At 46.1% G+C, this 13,951-nt stretch overlaps 1 protein-coding gene across 5 annotated transcripts in view; it reads right to left on the reverse strand.

The window, feature by feature from the left end:
• CNOT4 (CCR4-NOT transcription complex subunit 4) overlaps positions 1 to 13,951 on the reverse strand; it is a 974,933-nt gene that overhangs the window by 838,483 nt on the left and 122,499 nt on the right. For 4 of the 5 annotated variants that reach the window (XM_033957875.1, XM_033957878.1, XM_033957876.1 and 1 more), the window contains exon 3: positions 4,052 to 4,249. The exons of the other annotated variant lie outside the window; for it this stretch is intronic. In XM_033957875.1, the coding sequence (XP_033813766.1) occupies positions 4,052 to 4,249 (198 nt within the window). The remainder of the gene's footprint in view (positions 1 to 4,051; positions 4,250 to 13,951) is intronic. 5 annotated transcript variants of the gene reach the window in all.

A 13,951-nucleotide genomic window follows, 5' to 3' on the forward strand; every position in this document is an offset into this window, starting at 1 on the left:
AGTGCCTCTTTTTGCTGTTCTCCATAGTATCTCGAGACTTTGTCCTTTCTTTTTGTTTTCTTGCATGCTATATGCAGAAAGAATCCACTCCAGATTTTTTTTGTGACTTTATTCTACTTCACTGTGCTCTCTGGCTCCAACTCTAGTTAGTACCCAAGCACTAAGAGCCACCTCACAAAACGTGAAGTAGAGACATCCATGGCAATCAAGTCCATAAACAACAGTTCTCAAGAATTAATATGCAAACACTAACTGCAAACAGCCCAAAAATGTACTAAAGGAGATCAGAAACAACCCCTGTATAAAACAGGAACATATATACAGATTCTTCCCAGCCTATGGGCTGACTGACATCCAAGAATCAACTTGGAGAAGCATAAACAGACTGAGACAGTAGGCAGGTGCAGGAAGGACAGGGTGAAAATCTAGAATGTCTCACCTATCTACATAATCTCTTTTTTTTGCGCTTAGCTGAAATTCTGGTAATTAAACTACTGCAATAGGCAAGACATTCTAGACAAGTGGGACATACATAAAAAGTCCAAAAAGGCTAGGGCAGGCTGACTACGCCGACCCTCCAGACTGAGGATCCGAAGGCAGAGTCCCGTCTCGTCACTACATCCACTCTGTAGAAGCTGGCAAACGTGTGCTGAGTGGACCAAGTAGTTTCTCTACAGATCTCCTCAGGGAGATCGTTTTAGCCTCAGCAAACAAGGAGCCCATGCTTCTGATAGAATATGCCTTAACAGACACAGGAAACTTTACCGCAAAGAATATAGGCTGACGAAATAGCCTTACATATCAACCTGAAAATAGTGACCTTGGAAGTGGCAGCGCCCCACTTAGAAGAATGAATCGGCACAAAAAGATGGTCAGAGATGTGAAACTCATTAGAAACCTCCTGAGCGCATTGTCCAGCTGTCCTGTGAGAGAGACCACAAACCAATCCATCAGAGGCTGGGCAAATTCCAACTTGTAGTCCAACTGAATGATGTCCAGGACGAAATGCGAACCCACACTGGCAGGAAAGCTGAAAGTCTGTCCCTGATCTGTAGAGAGGCATCCCATGGCCTGGTATCATTACACCTTTTTGGTGGAGGGCAGGGAATGGGAGGCAGAAGGTTGAGTTTGCCTGTAGCCAGAGTACCACTCCCGTGAGCTGTGCAAAAATCGATGGAACGTGGCGGCGCTCACATACGGGCAGGAACAACTGGAGCCACTAAAATTCAAAGCATCCAGAGCATCTAAGGATCTGGATCTGCTATCAGGCAGGGTCTTAGGGTGACAGTCCACCAAAGAATTCATGAGGTCGCCCAGGCCCTTGCCAAACAATAACTATCCCTTAAAGGGAAGTCTAGCTAAAGTAGTTTCAGGTGGGGCTGTGCTCCTGATTGGCTGTGTTGTCTGCTGCAGGTGACCCTTGCAAGTCCAATGCATCCTCATTGCAGCCCCACAGTGAAGCTACAAATGGGCATGCTGAGGAGAACCGCCAAGCGGGTACAAGCGAGACATGGCCCTCGCTATCTTAAGAGCACCTTCTGAAGAGTCATATTGCTCCGAAATTAAAATTCTCATATCAGGTTGCCAGGGAAAAGTGGAAAACTGCAAGCACACAACACAAAACTAGGAGAAAGAAGTGGACAGAGCCAGATGAGTGACCAAATTCAAATCCTGCAAAGACTCAAAAATAAGATCTGGCAAATTCACAGACTTAAACATGTGCAGAACTATGAGATCATCTCTGGGTTCTAAAGCTCCAGAGGGCACCACCAAAGAATAAAGGGTCAGTGAGCTAGTCATCATCATAAGAATCACCAGGGTCAGGCATCCTTAGAACAGCGGCCACCTGAGAGGAAGATGTGCTCATAGAAGTAACGCCACTGAGAGAAGAATCTGAGGCAGAGCAGGACTACACAGTGAGAGAACGCCTGCTGTAAAATTCATTCTACAAATATTTCATAAAGTCTGAGAAGACCTCCGGCAGAGCCACCCTTAGATGATTTAATCTTGTGTTTCTTAGGCTGCAGAAGGTCTGTCGCGTACAGAACTTTCAGTCATGCCAAGCCCTGAAAACAAAGAGGGCTGCCCCACTGGACTAGCTGAGCATTTGGTCACTTGCTTAATCAGGGGAGAGGGTAAACTTTGTGTTGCCACCACTACCAGTTGTGCTGCGTGGCACATGGTGCAAGGACGCTTCTGAGGCATTAAAAGTATGCAATCTTAGCAATAATTCATACTAGGAGAGCCCAAAGAATCCATCCCAACAAGGTTTGAGGCAAAAATAGCAGTTTTGGAGAAGCAGGGAGCTCTTGAAAAAGTGATTGCTAAAAATCCAAGATGGCTACCACTAAGAAATTTGCATCAAAATCGTAATATTTTTCACAGTCAAAAAACTTAAACTGTGATTTTAGGATTTTTTAGGTGGTGAAACACAGGGGGGACATGCAGAAACCTTCAAAACTTGGAAATTCATGACCCCCCCCCCCCCAATCCACCTCACAGGTTAATAGCCTTTACTCACTGTGACTGTGGTGGGAATGTGCTGCAGCCTTCCTAAGCTCTCTTCAGTAGCTGGAATCAAAGAATCACTGCCTCATGCTGGGAATGCCTCAACACTGATCTTCGAGTTGCCAGCCAGATTCCGTGCCTGAAAGCACTTTTACCCTCACGGAATGACAAATGCGCTCAGAAACAGATGTAGGTAAGAAACGAAGCTGGCACCCTGTGAGACACTGCTAAGTCTCATCGATATACCTAACAGCCTGCACTCGAACCTTCATTCAGCAAAAATAGAGAAAGCAGGGATGGCCCCAAACTCCTTAGAAGCAGATGTAGGCTGGCTAACAGGTACCACCAAAGTTTGTCAGAGCTGAAGAATCGTTCCAAGCACAAGTAAATCCAGAAAAAAGGAAACAAAAACACCAAATAATAAAAAGGAGAGAGAAGTAGCAGCACACTCCTTCTGGCAAGTGTGCAGAAGGGAAAAACTACAGCTGGAGACAGAGAGCACAGTGAAGTATAGCAGAATCACAGAAGAAATCCACAGTGGATTCCTTCTGCATATGGTACACGGCTATTGGGACACAGCTCATTTGTCTAGAATATCTCAACTATTGCACTGGAAAATGTGTTATCTGCTCTAGATGAAAACTTTCTAATATTTCAAAAATTGGAAAACTGGTTATTACTTACTGTTTAACCAAAAGGGAGAGTATGGCATTACACATCCCCCTCCCCATTTGTGGTTTCGGCAATCGCAATTTCACATATTCGCGATTTTGGGGGGAGGGGGAAAAAAGAAAAAAAAAACACAGTTTAGCCTTCCCCCCCAGCGTCCCGGCCTTACCTGGTGGTCTAGCGGGCTTTCGGGGCAGGAGCGATCTTCCTACACTCCTGCCCCGTGTAGATCGCCAATAGGAAATGGCTGTGGGGAGTTCCCGTCGTAGTCTTGAGAGACTATGGGAACTCACGGCAGCTATTTCCTATTGGTGATCTGCACGGGGCAGGAGCGTAGGAAGATCGCTCCTGCCCCGAAAGCCCACTAGACCACCAGGTAAGGCCAGGATGCTGGGGGGAAGGCAGGAGGGAGGCGGGGGTGGGTCAGAGCCGGACCAGAAGATATTTGCGGTATTTCACCATTCGCGGTCCGGCTCTGCCCCTATCCCCCGTGAATCCGGAGGGAGAAGTGTATTTAATTTCATAGAAGTGTTCAAAGTTTCTTCTTTAACAGATGCTTGTATATCTTAAGTTTAAAAAATTCAAACAATAATGTTCTTTCTGGATTAACATTTATCAATTTGAACGTGATTCTTAACAGTGCAGAATAAAAATGAAGGTGAATACAGAAGGTGAGTTAGATATATTGTGAGCCCACTGGGACAGATAGGGAAAATACTTGACTACCTGATTGTAAAACCATTTAGATAATATTGATAGGTGATATATAAAAACCTAATAAACTTGAAGATCAAAAATCCTCAATACAGCAGATACAGATTGTCCAAACAAAATCATAAAGTAGTTACAAATAAGCACACAAGAATGGGCTCACCTCTGGATCTGCAAGGCGCTGGGAAAGACCAACAACAAAAACTAAGTTTTTCTGAACAACCCGCACACTAGCCAGATGTTTACGGTTTTCTGAAATTTTCTGTTTACGTTCATTCTGTTTCTGTTTCTTCTCATTCTTTATCCTTAGTAGTTCTTCTTGGGATAGTGGTTTGTAGACTGCGGGGTCTTCTGGATATGGCTTCAAAAGAACATACAAGAAAGCACAGTTACTTACCGTAACAGTTTTTATCCAGGGACAGCAGGCAGCTATTCTCACACATGGGTGACGTTATCCACGGAGCCGGATGCGGACAGCCTCGCAAGCAGACTTGCTTATAGAAACTCAGAAGTTTCGAGTCTGCCGCACAGCGCATGCGCGATTACCTTCCCGCCCAGCACAGAGCGAGTCTCCTCAGTTCAGATAGCTAGCAGAGAAGCCAACCAGGGGAGGTGGGTGGGTTGTGAGAATAGCTGCTTGCTGTCCCTGGATAACAACTGTAACGGTAAGTAACTGTGCTTTATCCCAGGACAAGCAGGCAGTCTATTCTCACATATGGGTGACCTCCAAGCTAACCAGAATGGGATAGTGGGAGTGTTGGCAACTTAGGAGAATAAATTTTGTAATACTCTCTGGCCAAAATGGCTATCTCGTCTGGAGAAAACATCCAGACAATAACGAGAGGTAAAAGTATGAACCGAGGACTAGGTGGCAGCTTTGCAAATTTCCTCAATAGGAGTGGACGTGAGGAAAGCTCCTGAAGCTGCCACAGCTCTGATTTTGTGGGCTGTGACTCAACTCTGTAGATGCAGTCCAGCCTGGGCATAGCAGAAAGTGATACAAGCAGCCATCCAGTTGGAGATGGTACGCTTAGAAATTGGATGTCCCAACTTGTTCGGATCGAAGGAGACAAAAAGTTGAGCAGATCTGTGTGGTTTGGTGTGTTCTAAATAGAAGGCCAAAGCACATTTACAGTCCAGAGTATGAAGAGCTGATTCTCCAGAGTGAGAATGAGGCCTTGGAGAAAACACTAGAAGTACAATCGAATGGTTGAGATGAAATTCTGAAACCACTTTAGGTAAGAATTTAGGATGAGTACGAAGGACCACCTTATCATGATGGAAACCTGAGAAAGCCGGATCAGCAACTAAAGCAAGTAAGATATTTCAGATGAGTCATAGAAATTGGTTCAACTGGAGGCTTCATTAGCTGAGCATGAACAACATTGAGATCCCAAACCACTGGAGGCGGTTTGACATTGAAAAGTCTTTTCATAAATTTGGAAACCACCATATGAGCAGAGAGGTGTTTCCCTTAAATATGCTGATGTAAAGCAGCAACTACACTGAGATGGACTCGGATAGATGTAGACTTCAGGCCAGAGGTAGATAAGTGCAAAAGATAATCCAGAACAGAAGATAAGGAGGAATCTTGAGGCTCCTTGTCATGAGATATGCACCACGTAGAAAATCTAGTTCATTTTTGGTGGTAGCATTGTCTAGAAGCCTCTAAAATTTCTCGTACAGGTTGAGAAAACTGAAGAGGAGTTATGTTGAAAGGTACCAAGCTGTCAGGTGTAGAGACTGCAGGTAGGAATGAAGGAGAGATCCTTGACTCTGTGTAAGCAAAGACAGAAAATCTGGTAGAAGGTATGGCTCCCTGCTGCTCAGTTGAAGTACAAGACAGTACCAAGATTGTCTCAGCCACTGAGGAGCTATCAGAATCATGGTGGCATGATCGTTCTTGAGCTAGACAAGAACTTTGAGAATGAGAGGGAATGGAGAGAATGCATACAGGAAGAGATTCGTCCATTCCAGTAGAAAAGCATCTGCCTCGAGGCGATGAGAATATATCCTGGAGCAGAACTGAGACAGTTTGTGGTTGTGGGGAGATGCAAAGAGATCTATCTGAGGAGTTCCCCACTGAGAAAAAATGTGATGAAGAGGTGAGGAATTGAGTGTCCATTCGTGAGGTTGCAGAAGACAACTCAATTTCTCTGCCAAACAATTTTTCTCCCCTTGAATGTAGACAGCTTTCAGGAAAGTGTTGTGAAGGATTGCACAATTCCAAACCTTCAGAGCTTCTTGGCAAAGAGAGAGAGATACCGTTCCTCCCTGCTTGTTGACATAGTGCATGGCGACTTGGTTAATCATCCGAATGAGGACTACCTGGTCATGAAGAAGAAGTTGAAAAGCTTTGAGAGCATTGAAAATCGCTCTGAGTTCCAACAGATTGATATGACACTAACGATCTGTGCTGGACCAATGGCCAAGTGTATGGAGACCATCGAGGTGAGCCCCCCAAGCATAGGTCGAGGAATCTACGGTGAGGACCTTCTGATAAGGGTGTGTCTAAAACAGAAAACCTCTGGAGAGATTGGAAGAGAGCATCCACCAGTGGAGAGACTGTATCAAGGAAGGAGTGACTGTAATGTGTCGAGAGAGTGGTTCGCAAGCCTACATCCACTGAGATTCCAGGGTCCACTGAGGAATTCTGAGGTGAAGTCATGCAAAAGGAGTCACGTGAACTGTCGAAGCCATGTGAACTAGTAGTACCGTTATGTGTCTCGCTGAGAGTGAAGAACAGGAAGACACTTTGTGACAGAGCTGAAGAAGAGCATCCAGATGTTGTTGAGAAAGGAATGCTCTGAGTTGGATAGGCTTGGGAACCTGGACGAAGTGGCCCATCCGTGGCTGGTATTGCACAGCTATCGGGCATGACCCCTATGGCGATGGGGTTGCCAGTTCAAACTCTTGAACTGGTAGTGACAATGTCACCATGGACCAACGCAATAGAGTAGTAGTAATACTACGTCAATACAAAATTGTAACTTTAAAAATGACAGAACTATGTTGAAATAGAGGTTGTTGCCGTGGCAACGTCTCCCAACTTTGTCCCCCTTTTTCAGCCATTGTTAACCTGCGCTGAAAAATGAAGTCCACTTTTCTAGGGGGTTTGAAATATGCTCTTTCTAATGAGACTGATTTGAAAGAGTTTCTAAAAGGTATTTTTCTGTAAAAGCAGGCTGAAAATACCCTATTTTTGGCCTTTTTACACAAATTAGCAACTTTACACTTAATTTGTAAACTAATGAAAAGAGCTTGGAGGTTGAAATTGTACGTTTGAAAACATAATGTACTGAGACGTTTGAAAACATAATGTACTGAGACATTATGCGCCAAATTTCGCATTTATTACTCAATTATTGTGGGAGTTAAGTAATGTCAAACTTTGACTTTTTTTGGAGCACTAATTTTTTCGGCCAAGTTTACTGTAATTCAGGCATTCAATCAGTGCTCAGCAAAAATTGTTATTGGTAGCAATGAACAGAGCTCAAAAAGTTGTGCAGGGTAGCTAAGTTTCAGTTTTTTTGGAAACACAGCTCGGGAGATATTGTGTCTCAAAGTTGTCAGAATGTCATTGTCGTACTGTATTTCATTGTGGTATGGGGTCAAACAAATGGCTATATCTCCACAAATATTCCACAGGCGAAACTAAAACTTTACCAAAGTTCATTTGAGACATGGTGGACTCTGCATATGAAGTTTCATCAAAATCCGTGATGGTCATGCAGGGCACTTTCCAAGAATCTGATCACTTGACATGGAATGACACGTCCAGAACATCCCCAATGATCTGTAGATTCTGAGAGGGCTGAAGTTGAGATTTGGGAAAGTTGTTTTCGAATCCCAAGCTTTGTAGGAACCATGTAGTCCGTTGGGTCGCTACAATAACCCCCTGAGATGTTGAATCTTTGATGAGCCAGTCATCTGGGTAGGGAAACACCTGAAGATCATGGTTCCTTAGAGCTGCGGCTACCACCACCAGGCACTTGGTGAACACTCTGGGAGATGACGCCAGGCCAAAGGATAGCACTCTGTATTGATAATACAGATTCCCCACCTGAAATCTGAGGTATTTAATGGGAGGCCAGGTGAAAGGGAATGTGAGTGTAAGCCTCCTTGAGATCTAGAGAACATAACTACCGAATTTTCGCGGATATAACGCGCGCGTTATACGTGATTTTACGTACCGCGCATACCCCTCGCGCGTTATATGCCTGAGCGCGGTATACAAAAGTTTTTAAACATAGTTCCCACCCCGCCCGACGCCCGATTCACCCCCCCAGCAGGACCGCTCGCACCCCCACCCCGAACGACCGCTCGCACGCGCTCCCACCCGCACCCACATCCACGATCGGAGCAAGAGGGAGCCCAAGCCCTCTTGCCCGGCTGACTCCCCGACGTCCGATACATCGCCCCCCCGGCAGGACCACTCGCACCCTCACCCCGAAGGACCGCCGACTCCCCAACAATATCGGGCCAGGAGGGAGCCCAAACCCTCCTGGCCACGGCGACCCCCTAACCCCACCCCGCACTACATTACGGGCAGGAGGGATCCCAGGCCCTCCTGCCCTCGACGCAAACCCCCCTCCTTCCAACGACCGCCCCCCCCCCCAAGAACCTCCGACCGCCCCCCCAGCCGACCCGCGACCCCCCTGGCCGACCCCCACGACCCCCCCACCCCCCTTCCCCGTACCTTTGGAAGTTGGCCGGACAGACGGGAGCCAAACCCGCCTGTCCGGCAGGCAGCCAACGAAGGAATGAGGCCGGATTGGCCCATCCGTCCTAAAGCTCCGCCTACTGGTGGGGCCTAAGGCGCGTGGGCCAATCAGAATAGGCCCTGGAGCCTTAGGTCCCACCTGGGGGCGCGGCCTGAGGCACATGGGCCAAACCCGACCATGTGTCTCAGGCCGCGCCCCCAGGTGGGACCTAAGGCTCCAGGGCCTATTCTGATTGGCCCACGCGCCTTAGGCCCCACCAGTAGGCGGAGCTTTAGGACGGATGGGCCAATCCGGCCTCATTCCTTCGTTGGCTGCCTGCCGGACAGGCGGGTTTGGCTCCCGTCTGTCCGGCCAACTTCCAAAGGTACGGGGAAGGGGGGTGGGGGGGTCGTGGGGGTCGGCCAGGGGGGTCGCGGGTCGGCTGGGGGGGAGGGGGGTTTGCGTCGAGGGCAGGAGGGCCTGGGATCCCTCCTGCCCGTAATGTAGTGCGGGGTGGGGTTAGGGGGTCGCCGTGGCCAGGAGGATTTGGGCTCCCTCCTGGCCCAATATTGTCGGGGAGTCGGCGGTCCTTCGGGGTGGGGGTGCGAGTGGTCCTGCCGAGGGGGGAGAAGAATCGGACGTCGAGGGGGGGCATCAGGCTTTCAGGATGGGGACAGGACTTCAAGGGGGGACAGGCAGATCTTCAAGGGGGACAGGCAGACCTTCAAGGGGGACAGGACTTCAAGGGGGGACAGGCAGACCTTCAAGGGGGGACAGGCAGACCTTCAAGGGGGGACAGGACTTCAAGGGGGACAGGCAGATCTTCAAGGGGGACAGGCAGATCGGGGCAACCAGAGGAGAGTCGGGGCAGTGCACCGAAAGTCAGGGTGAGTCGGGGCAACCAGAGGAGAGTCGGGGCAGTGCACCGAAAGTCAGGGTGAGTCGGGGCAACCAGATGAGAGTCGGGGAGGGCGAAAGGAGAGTCGGGGTGGCCAGAGGAGAGTCGGGCAGCATGCGCGTTATATGCCTGAGCGCGGTATAGAAAAGTTTTTGTACATATCATCGTGATTTCTGCGCGCTATACCCCTGTGCGCGTTTTACAATGGTGCGCGTTATATCCGCGAAAATACGGTAATCGTTCTGATCTAGAAGGGGATAGAGGGCAAAATTTTTCTTTGACTAAAAATTTGTTGAGAGCCCTGAGATCCAGAATGGGTCGCAGATCGCCCATCTTCTTCGGAACTTGAAAGTAACGGGAGTAAAACCCTCCTGCTCTGCTGTTCCTCGATGGTATGGAGATGAAGAAGAGCTTGAGCTTCCTGAAGAAGAAGGGTGTTCTGGGATTGATTGGAAGGATACTCTCTTGGAGGAAGCTCTGGTGGAACCTGAATGAAATTAAGAGAGTATCTTTCCCTGATGATTGACAACACCCAGAGGTCGGATGTAATGGTCTCCCATCGATGGTAAAAATGATGGAGACGACCTCCTATGGGGGGGGGTAAGGAAGGACAGAGGCAGAACGATGGAGGTTATGCTATGTTTGAGAAAGTCAAAAAGGTTGTGCAGCCTTACGTGCAGCAGACGGCTGAGGTTTCTGTTGATTCTGCTGCTGTTGTTTCTTGGGGGGTGCTCGAGTGTAAGGGGCCGCCCTTGGAGGATAACGCCTCTGGAAGGATGGAAGAGGTAAAGAAGGTTTTGCAGGAGCTGGCTTGAGCTTTGGTCTGACAAGTGAAGCAAAAGATTTTTCATGCTCAGACAACTTCTTGGTGGTAGCCTCTATGGATTCATCAAAGAGGTCATTGCCCTCACAAGGAATATTAGCCAGACAGTCCTGAAGATTGAGGTCCATATCAATGGAGCGAAGCCAGGCCGCGCAACCCATTCAGCCAACAAAAAAATAAAACTTTTTTTTTTTAACTAACAGAAAAGAAAGAAAGACACAGCAATTCTCAAAAGAAAATAACACAAACCGCAGTGAAAAGAAGGCACGAAGCGAATGAAGTTCAGCGCAGAGCGTCAAAGTACAGACTTCTCGTCTCCATGGAAAACTAAGAACTGAGGAGACTCGCCCTTTGCTGGGCGGGAAGGCACTCGTGCATACGTGGTGCGGCAGACTCGAAACTTCTGAGTTTCTACAAGCAAGTCTGCTTGCAAAGCTGTCCACATCCGGGCTCCGTGGATAACGTCACCCATATGTGAGAATAGGCTGCCTGCTTGTTCTGGGATAAATAAAGAATACAACTTTAACTACAACATATACTACAAAAATTCAGCAGGTTAACATGTTATAAGATAAAAATTCACTGATTACCTCATGTAAACCTCACTCAGCATGAACCATGTCTCATTAAAAGTTAATCTTTCAAAAAGCACAATGAATCCCTTAAAAAAAGTTGCAGAACAACATTTGGTAAAGCTAATCAAGATTAGAAAATAAAATCAGCAAAATCAAAGGCACATTTAAGATAATGATCTTAGAGGAAGCCTATTGAAGACTGGAACGAATACATATGGCACATCATTTATAATATGATGCTTGCAATTTGTAAAACTGGAAAGTAGACAAAACCATAGAGACTGGTGAGCTATAACCCCGAACTCTAAGAGAACTCATAAAAATGCTATCAGGTCTACTAAAATACATGATCAATAAAACTTTAGTGACAAAAGTGTTTCCTTAGGACTAGAGAAGGGCAGCTGTGGTTCCTCTTCACAAGACTGATAACAGAGAAGAAGCTGGAAATTCCAGGCAGCTAGTGAGAAAGTTAATGGAGACTCTGTGAAGGAAAAAATAGCCAACTATTCATATTTACAATCATGATCTAAATCTACATGATCTTAGCAAAGGCAGAAGGCAAGGGAGATGTCCTAATCAACTACCTTCAAAACTGCGGATTTTAGGATTTTTCAGGTGGTAAAATTCAGGGGGGTACATGCAGAAACCTTCAAAAAAATGGAAATTCAGACCCCCCCCCCCAATAATATTGGATAATTAGGGCATCTCCCTTGCCTTTTGCTTTGTTTGTTCTCCGACTACAAGGCAAGTTTTCTCTCCTTTTGTTGGTTGTGTTTGGTTACTTAGCAAAGGCAGATCACGTTGAAAAATTCAGATTTCTTCAGCTGTCCACAGACAAACTGAAGACATGCACCAGAATAAATTTACACTGATTTGAGCAAAGCATTCTGATACTGTCCCCCAAAGTAAGTTCATTAGTAAACTCAGCTGCCTCGGGGTTATCCTAAAGTGAAGGACTAGATTATAAAAGGTTTAACAATAGGTATAAGAACAAGAGAGTTACTATACTGGAAAAGACTGAAGGTCCATCAAGCTAAGTATCCCGTTTACAACAATGTCCAACCAAGTCACAAGTACCTGACAAGGAGTAAAAAGAGATTAAGTACTTACCCTAGTAAGCACTTTTCCAGTAGATAAGTGAGACATTCTAGACAGATAGGTTATTTCCCCACAGCCGCATGCTGCCGAAGAAGGAATCCACTCTGGGTTTTTCACTCTGCCTCTACTGTACTTTACTCGGTTTTCTAGCTCCACCTACAATTAGTACCCAAGCACCGAGAGCCACCTCTAGCATCAAGCTTAAACAAACTGTTCTGCTCAAAAATCAATTCAACAGTAAAGTTAACCGCCAACACAGGCTGCAAAAGAGCACAGAAACTACTCCCCTATAAACTGAAAATATATACAAATTCATCCTAGCCCCCAAGGGCTGGCTGGCATCCAAGAATCAGCTTGGTGAAGCATAAACAGTCTGAAACAGTAAGCATGCGCAGTAAGAACTGGGTGAGAGTATAAAATATCTCACCAATATACTGGAAAAGAGCTTACCAGGGCAAGTACATAATCTCTATTTACAGTGCAATAGGCGAGACAGTCTAGACCAGGGGTGTCAAAATCCCTTCTCGAGGGCCACAATCCAGTTGAGTTTTCAGAATTTCGACAATGAATATGCACTAAATCTATTGGCATGCACTGCTTTTATTGTATGCTAATAGATCTCATGCATATTCATTGGGGAAATCCTGAAAACTTGACTGCATTGTGGCCCTCGAGGAGGGACTTTGACACCCCTGGTCTAGACAGATGGAACGTACAAAAGAAGTCCCCAAAAAGCTAGAGTGGGCATGCTGCGCTGAACCTTAAAACCGAGGAACCAAAAGCAGAGTCCTGTCTTGTTGCCACAAACACTTTGTAGTACTTGGCAAATGTGTAAAGAGAAGACCAAGTTGCCGCCCTGCAAATCTCCTCAAAGAGACAGATCTAGATTCGGCCCACAAAGAAATCACACTCCTGATAGAATGTGTCTTGATAGAAACAGGAATGCTTCCCAGAAAGAATACAGATTGATGAAATGGCCCTACTGATCCATCTGGAAATTGTGGGCTTAGAAGAGGGAGCGCCCTGCTTAACTGAATGAGTCAGCACAAACAAATGTTCAGAGACACAAAACTCGTTAGTGACCTCCAGATAACACAGAAGAACTCTGCGTACTTCCAGTTTCTTCAACAGTCGATCATGTGTCCTGGAACCAATAGACTGAAAGGCAGTCAAACACACGTCCTGATTAACATGGAAAGCTGAAACCACCTTCAACAAGAAGGAAGGAACTGTGTGAAGGGAAACCCCAGTCTCCAAAGTAAAGTACGACAGAGCCTGTAGTTCCAACACATGCATCAGAACTGCGTACCATGGTCTACAACAGTGTTCTTCAACCTTTTAACACCTATAGACAGGCGGAAATAAAAGAATTATTTTGTGGACCAGTAAACTACTAAGACTGAAATAAAAAACCCCATCTCCGCCACGTCCCCCAAGCTCAGTCCCACAAACCATCTGATCCCATCTGCACAAGCCTCAAATAGTTATGATTTTATATTGAACGTATTTTATTAAAGTATAAAAAGAAACAATATTCTGTACAATTGTTATTTTATAAATACAAATAATACAGGTCAAGGATCAGCAAAACCCCTGTCTCCCCTCCCCTTCACATATATCACCTCTACTATCAAATAAACTGAATAAGCCAAATTATTACAGAATGGTGCACAGAAATATCATGCTAACAGAATACAGGCACACATGAATAGTGGTAGGGGCGTGCAACTAGGGCAACTGCCCCCTGGTCACAGAGAGCCCTAAGCCAGCTAGAAGCTAAAGAGACACTGTTTGGGCTTTGCAGTCTCCAGTTATGTCAAACAACAGCTCTAGCAGGATACATATTTAAAATCTGATATATTCTAAACACAAGATAGAAATAAAATTATTTTTTCTACCTTTTGTTGTCTCTGGTTTCTGCTTTCATCATCTTTTCACTCTCTTCCATCCAGCGTCTGCCCTCTGT

The sequence above is a fragment of the Geotrypetes seraphini genome, chromosome 9, assembly GCF_902459505.1.
Source record: "Geotrypetes seraphini chromosome 9, aGeoSer1.1, whole genome shotgun sequence".
NCBI lineage: Eukaryota > Metazoa > Chordata > Amphibia > Gymnophiona > Dermophiidae > Geotrypetes > Geotrypetes seraphini.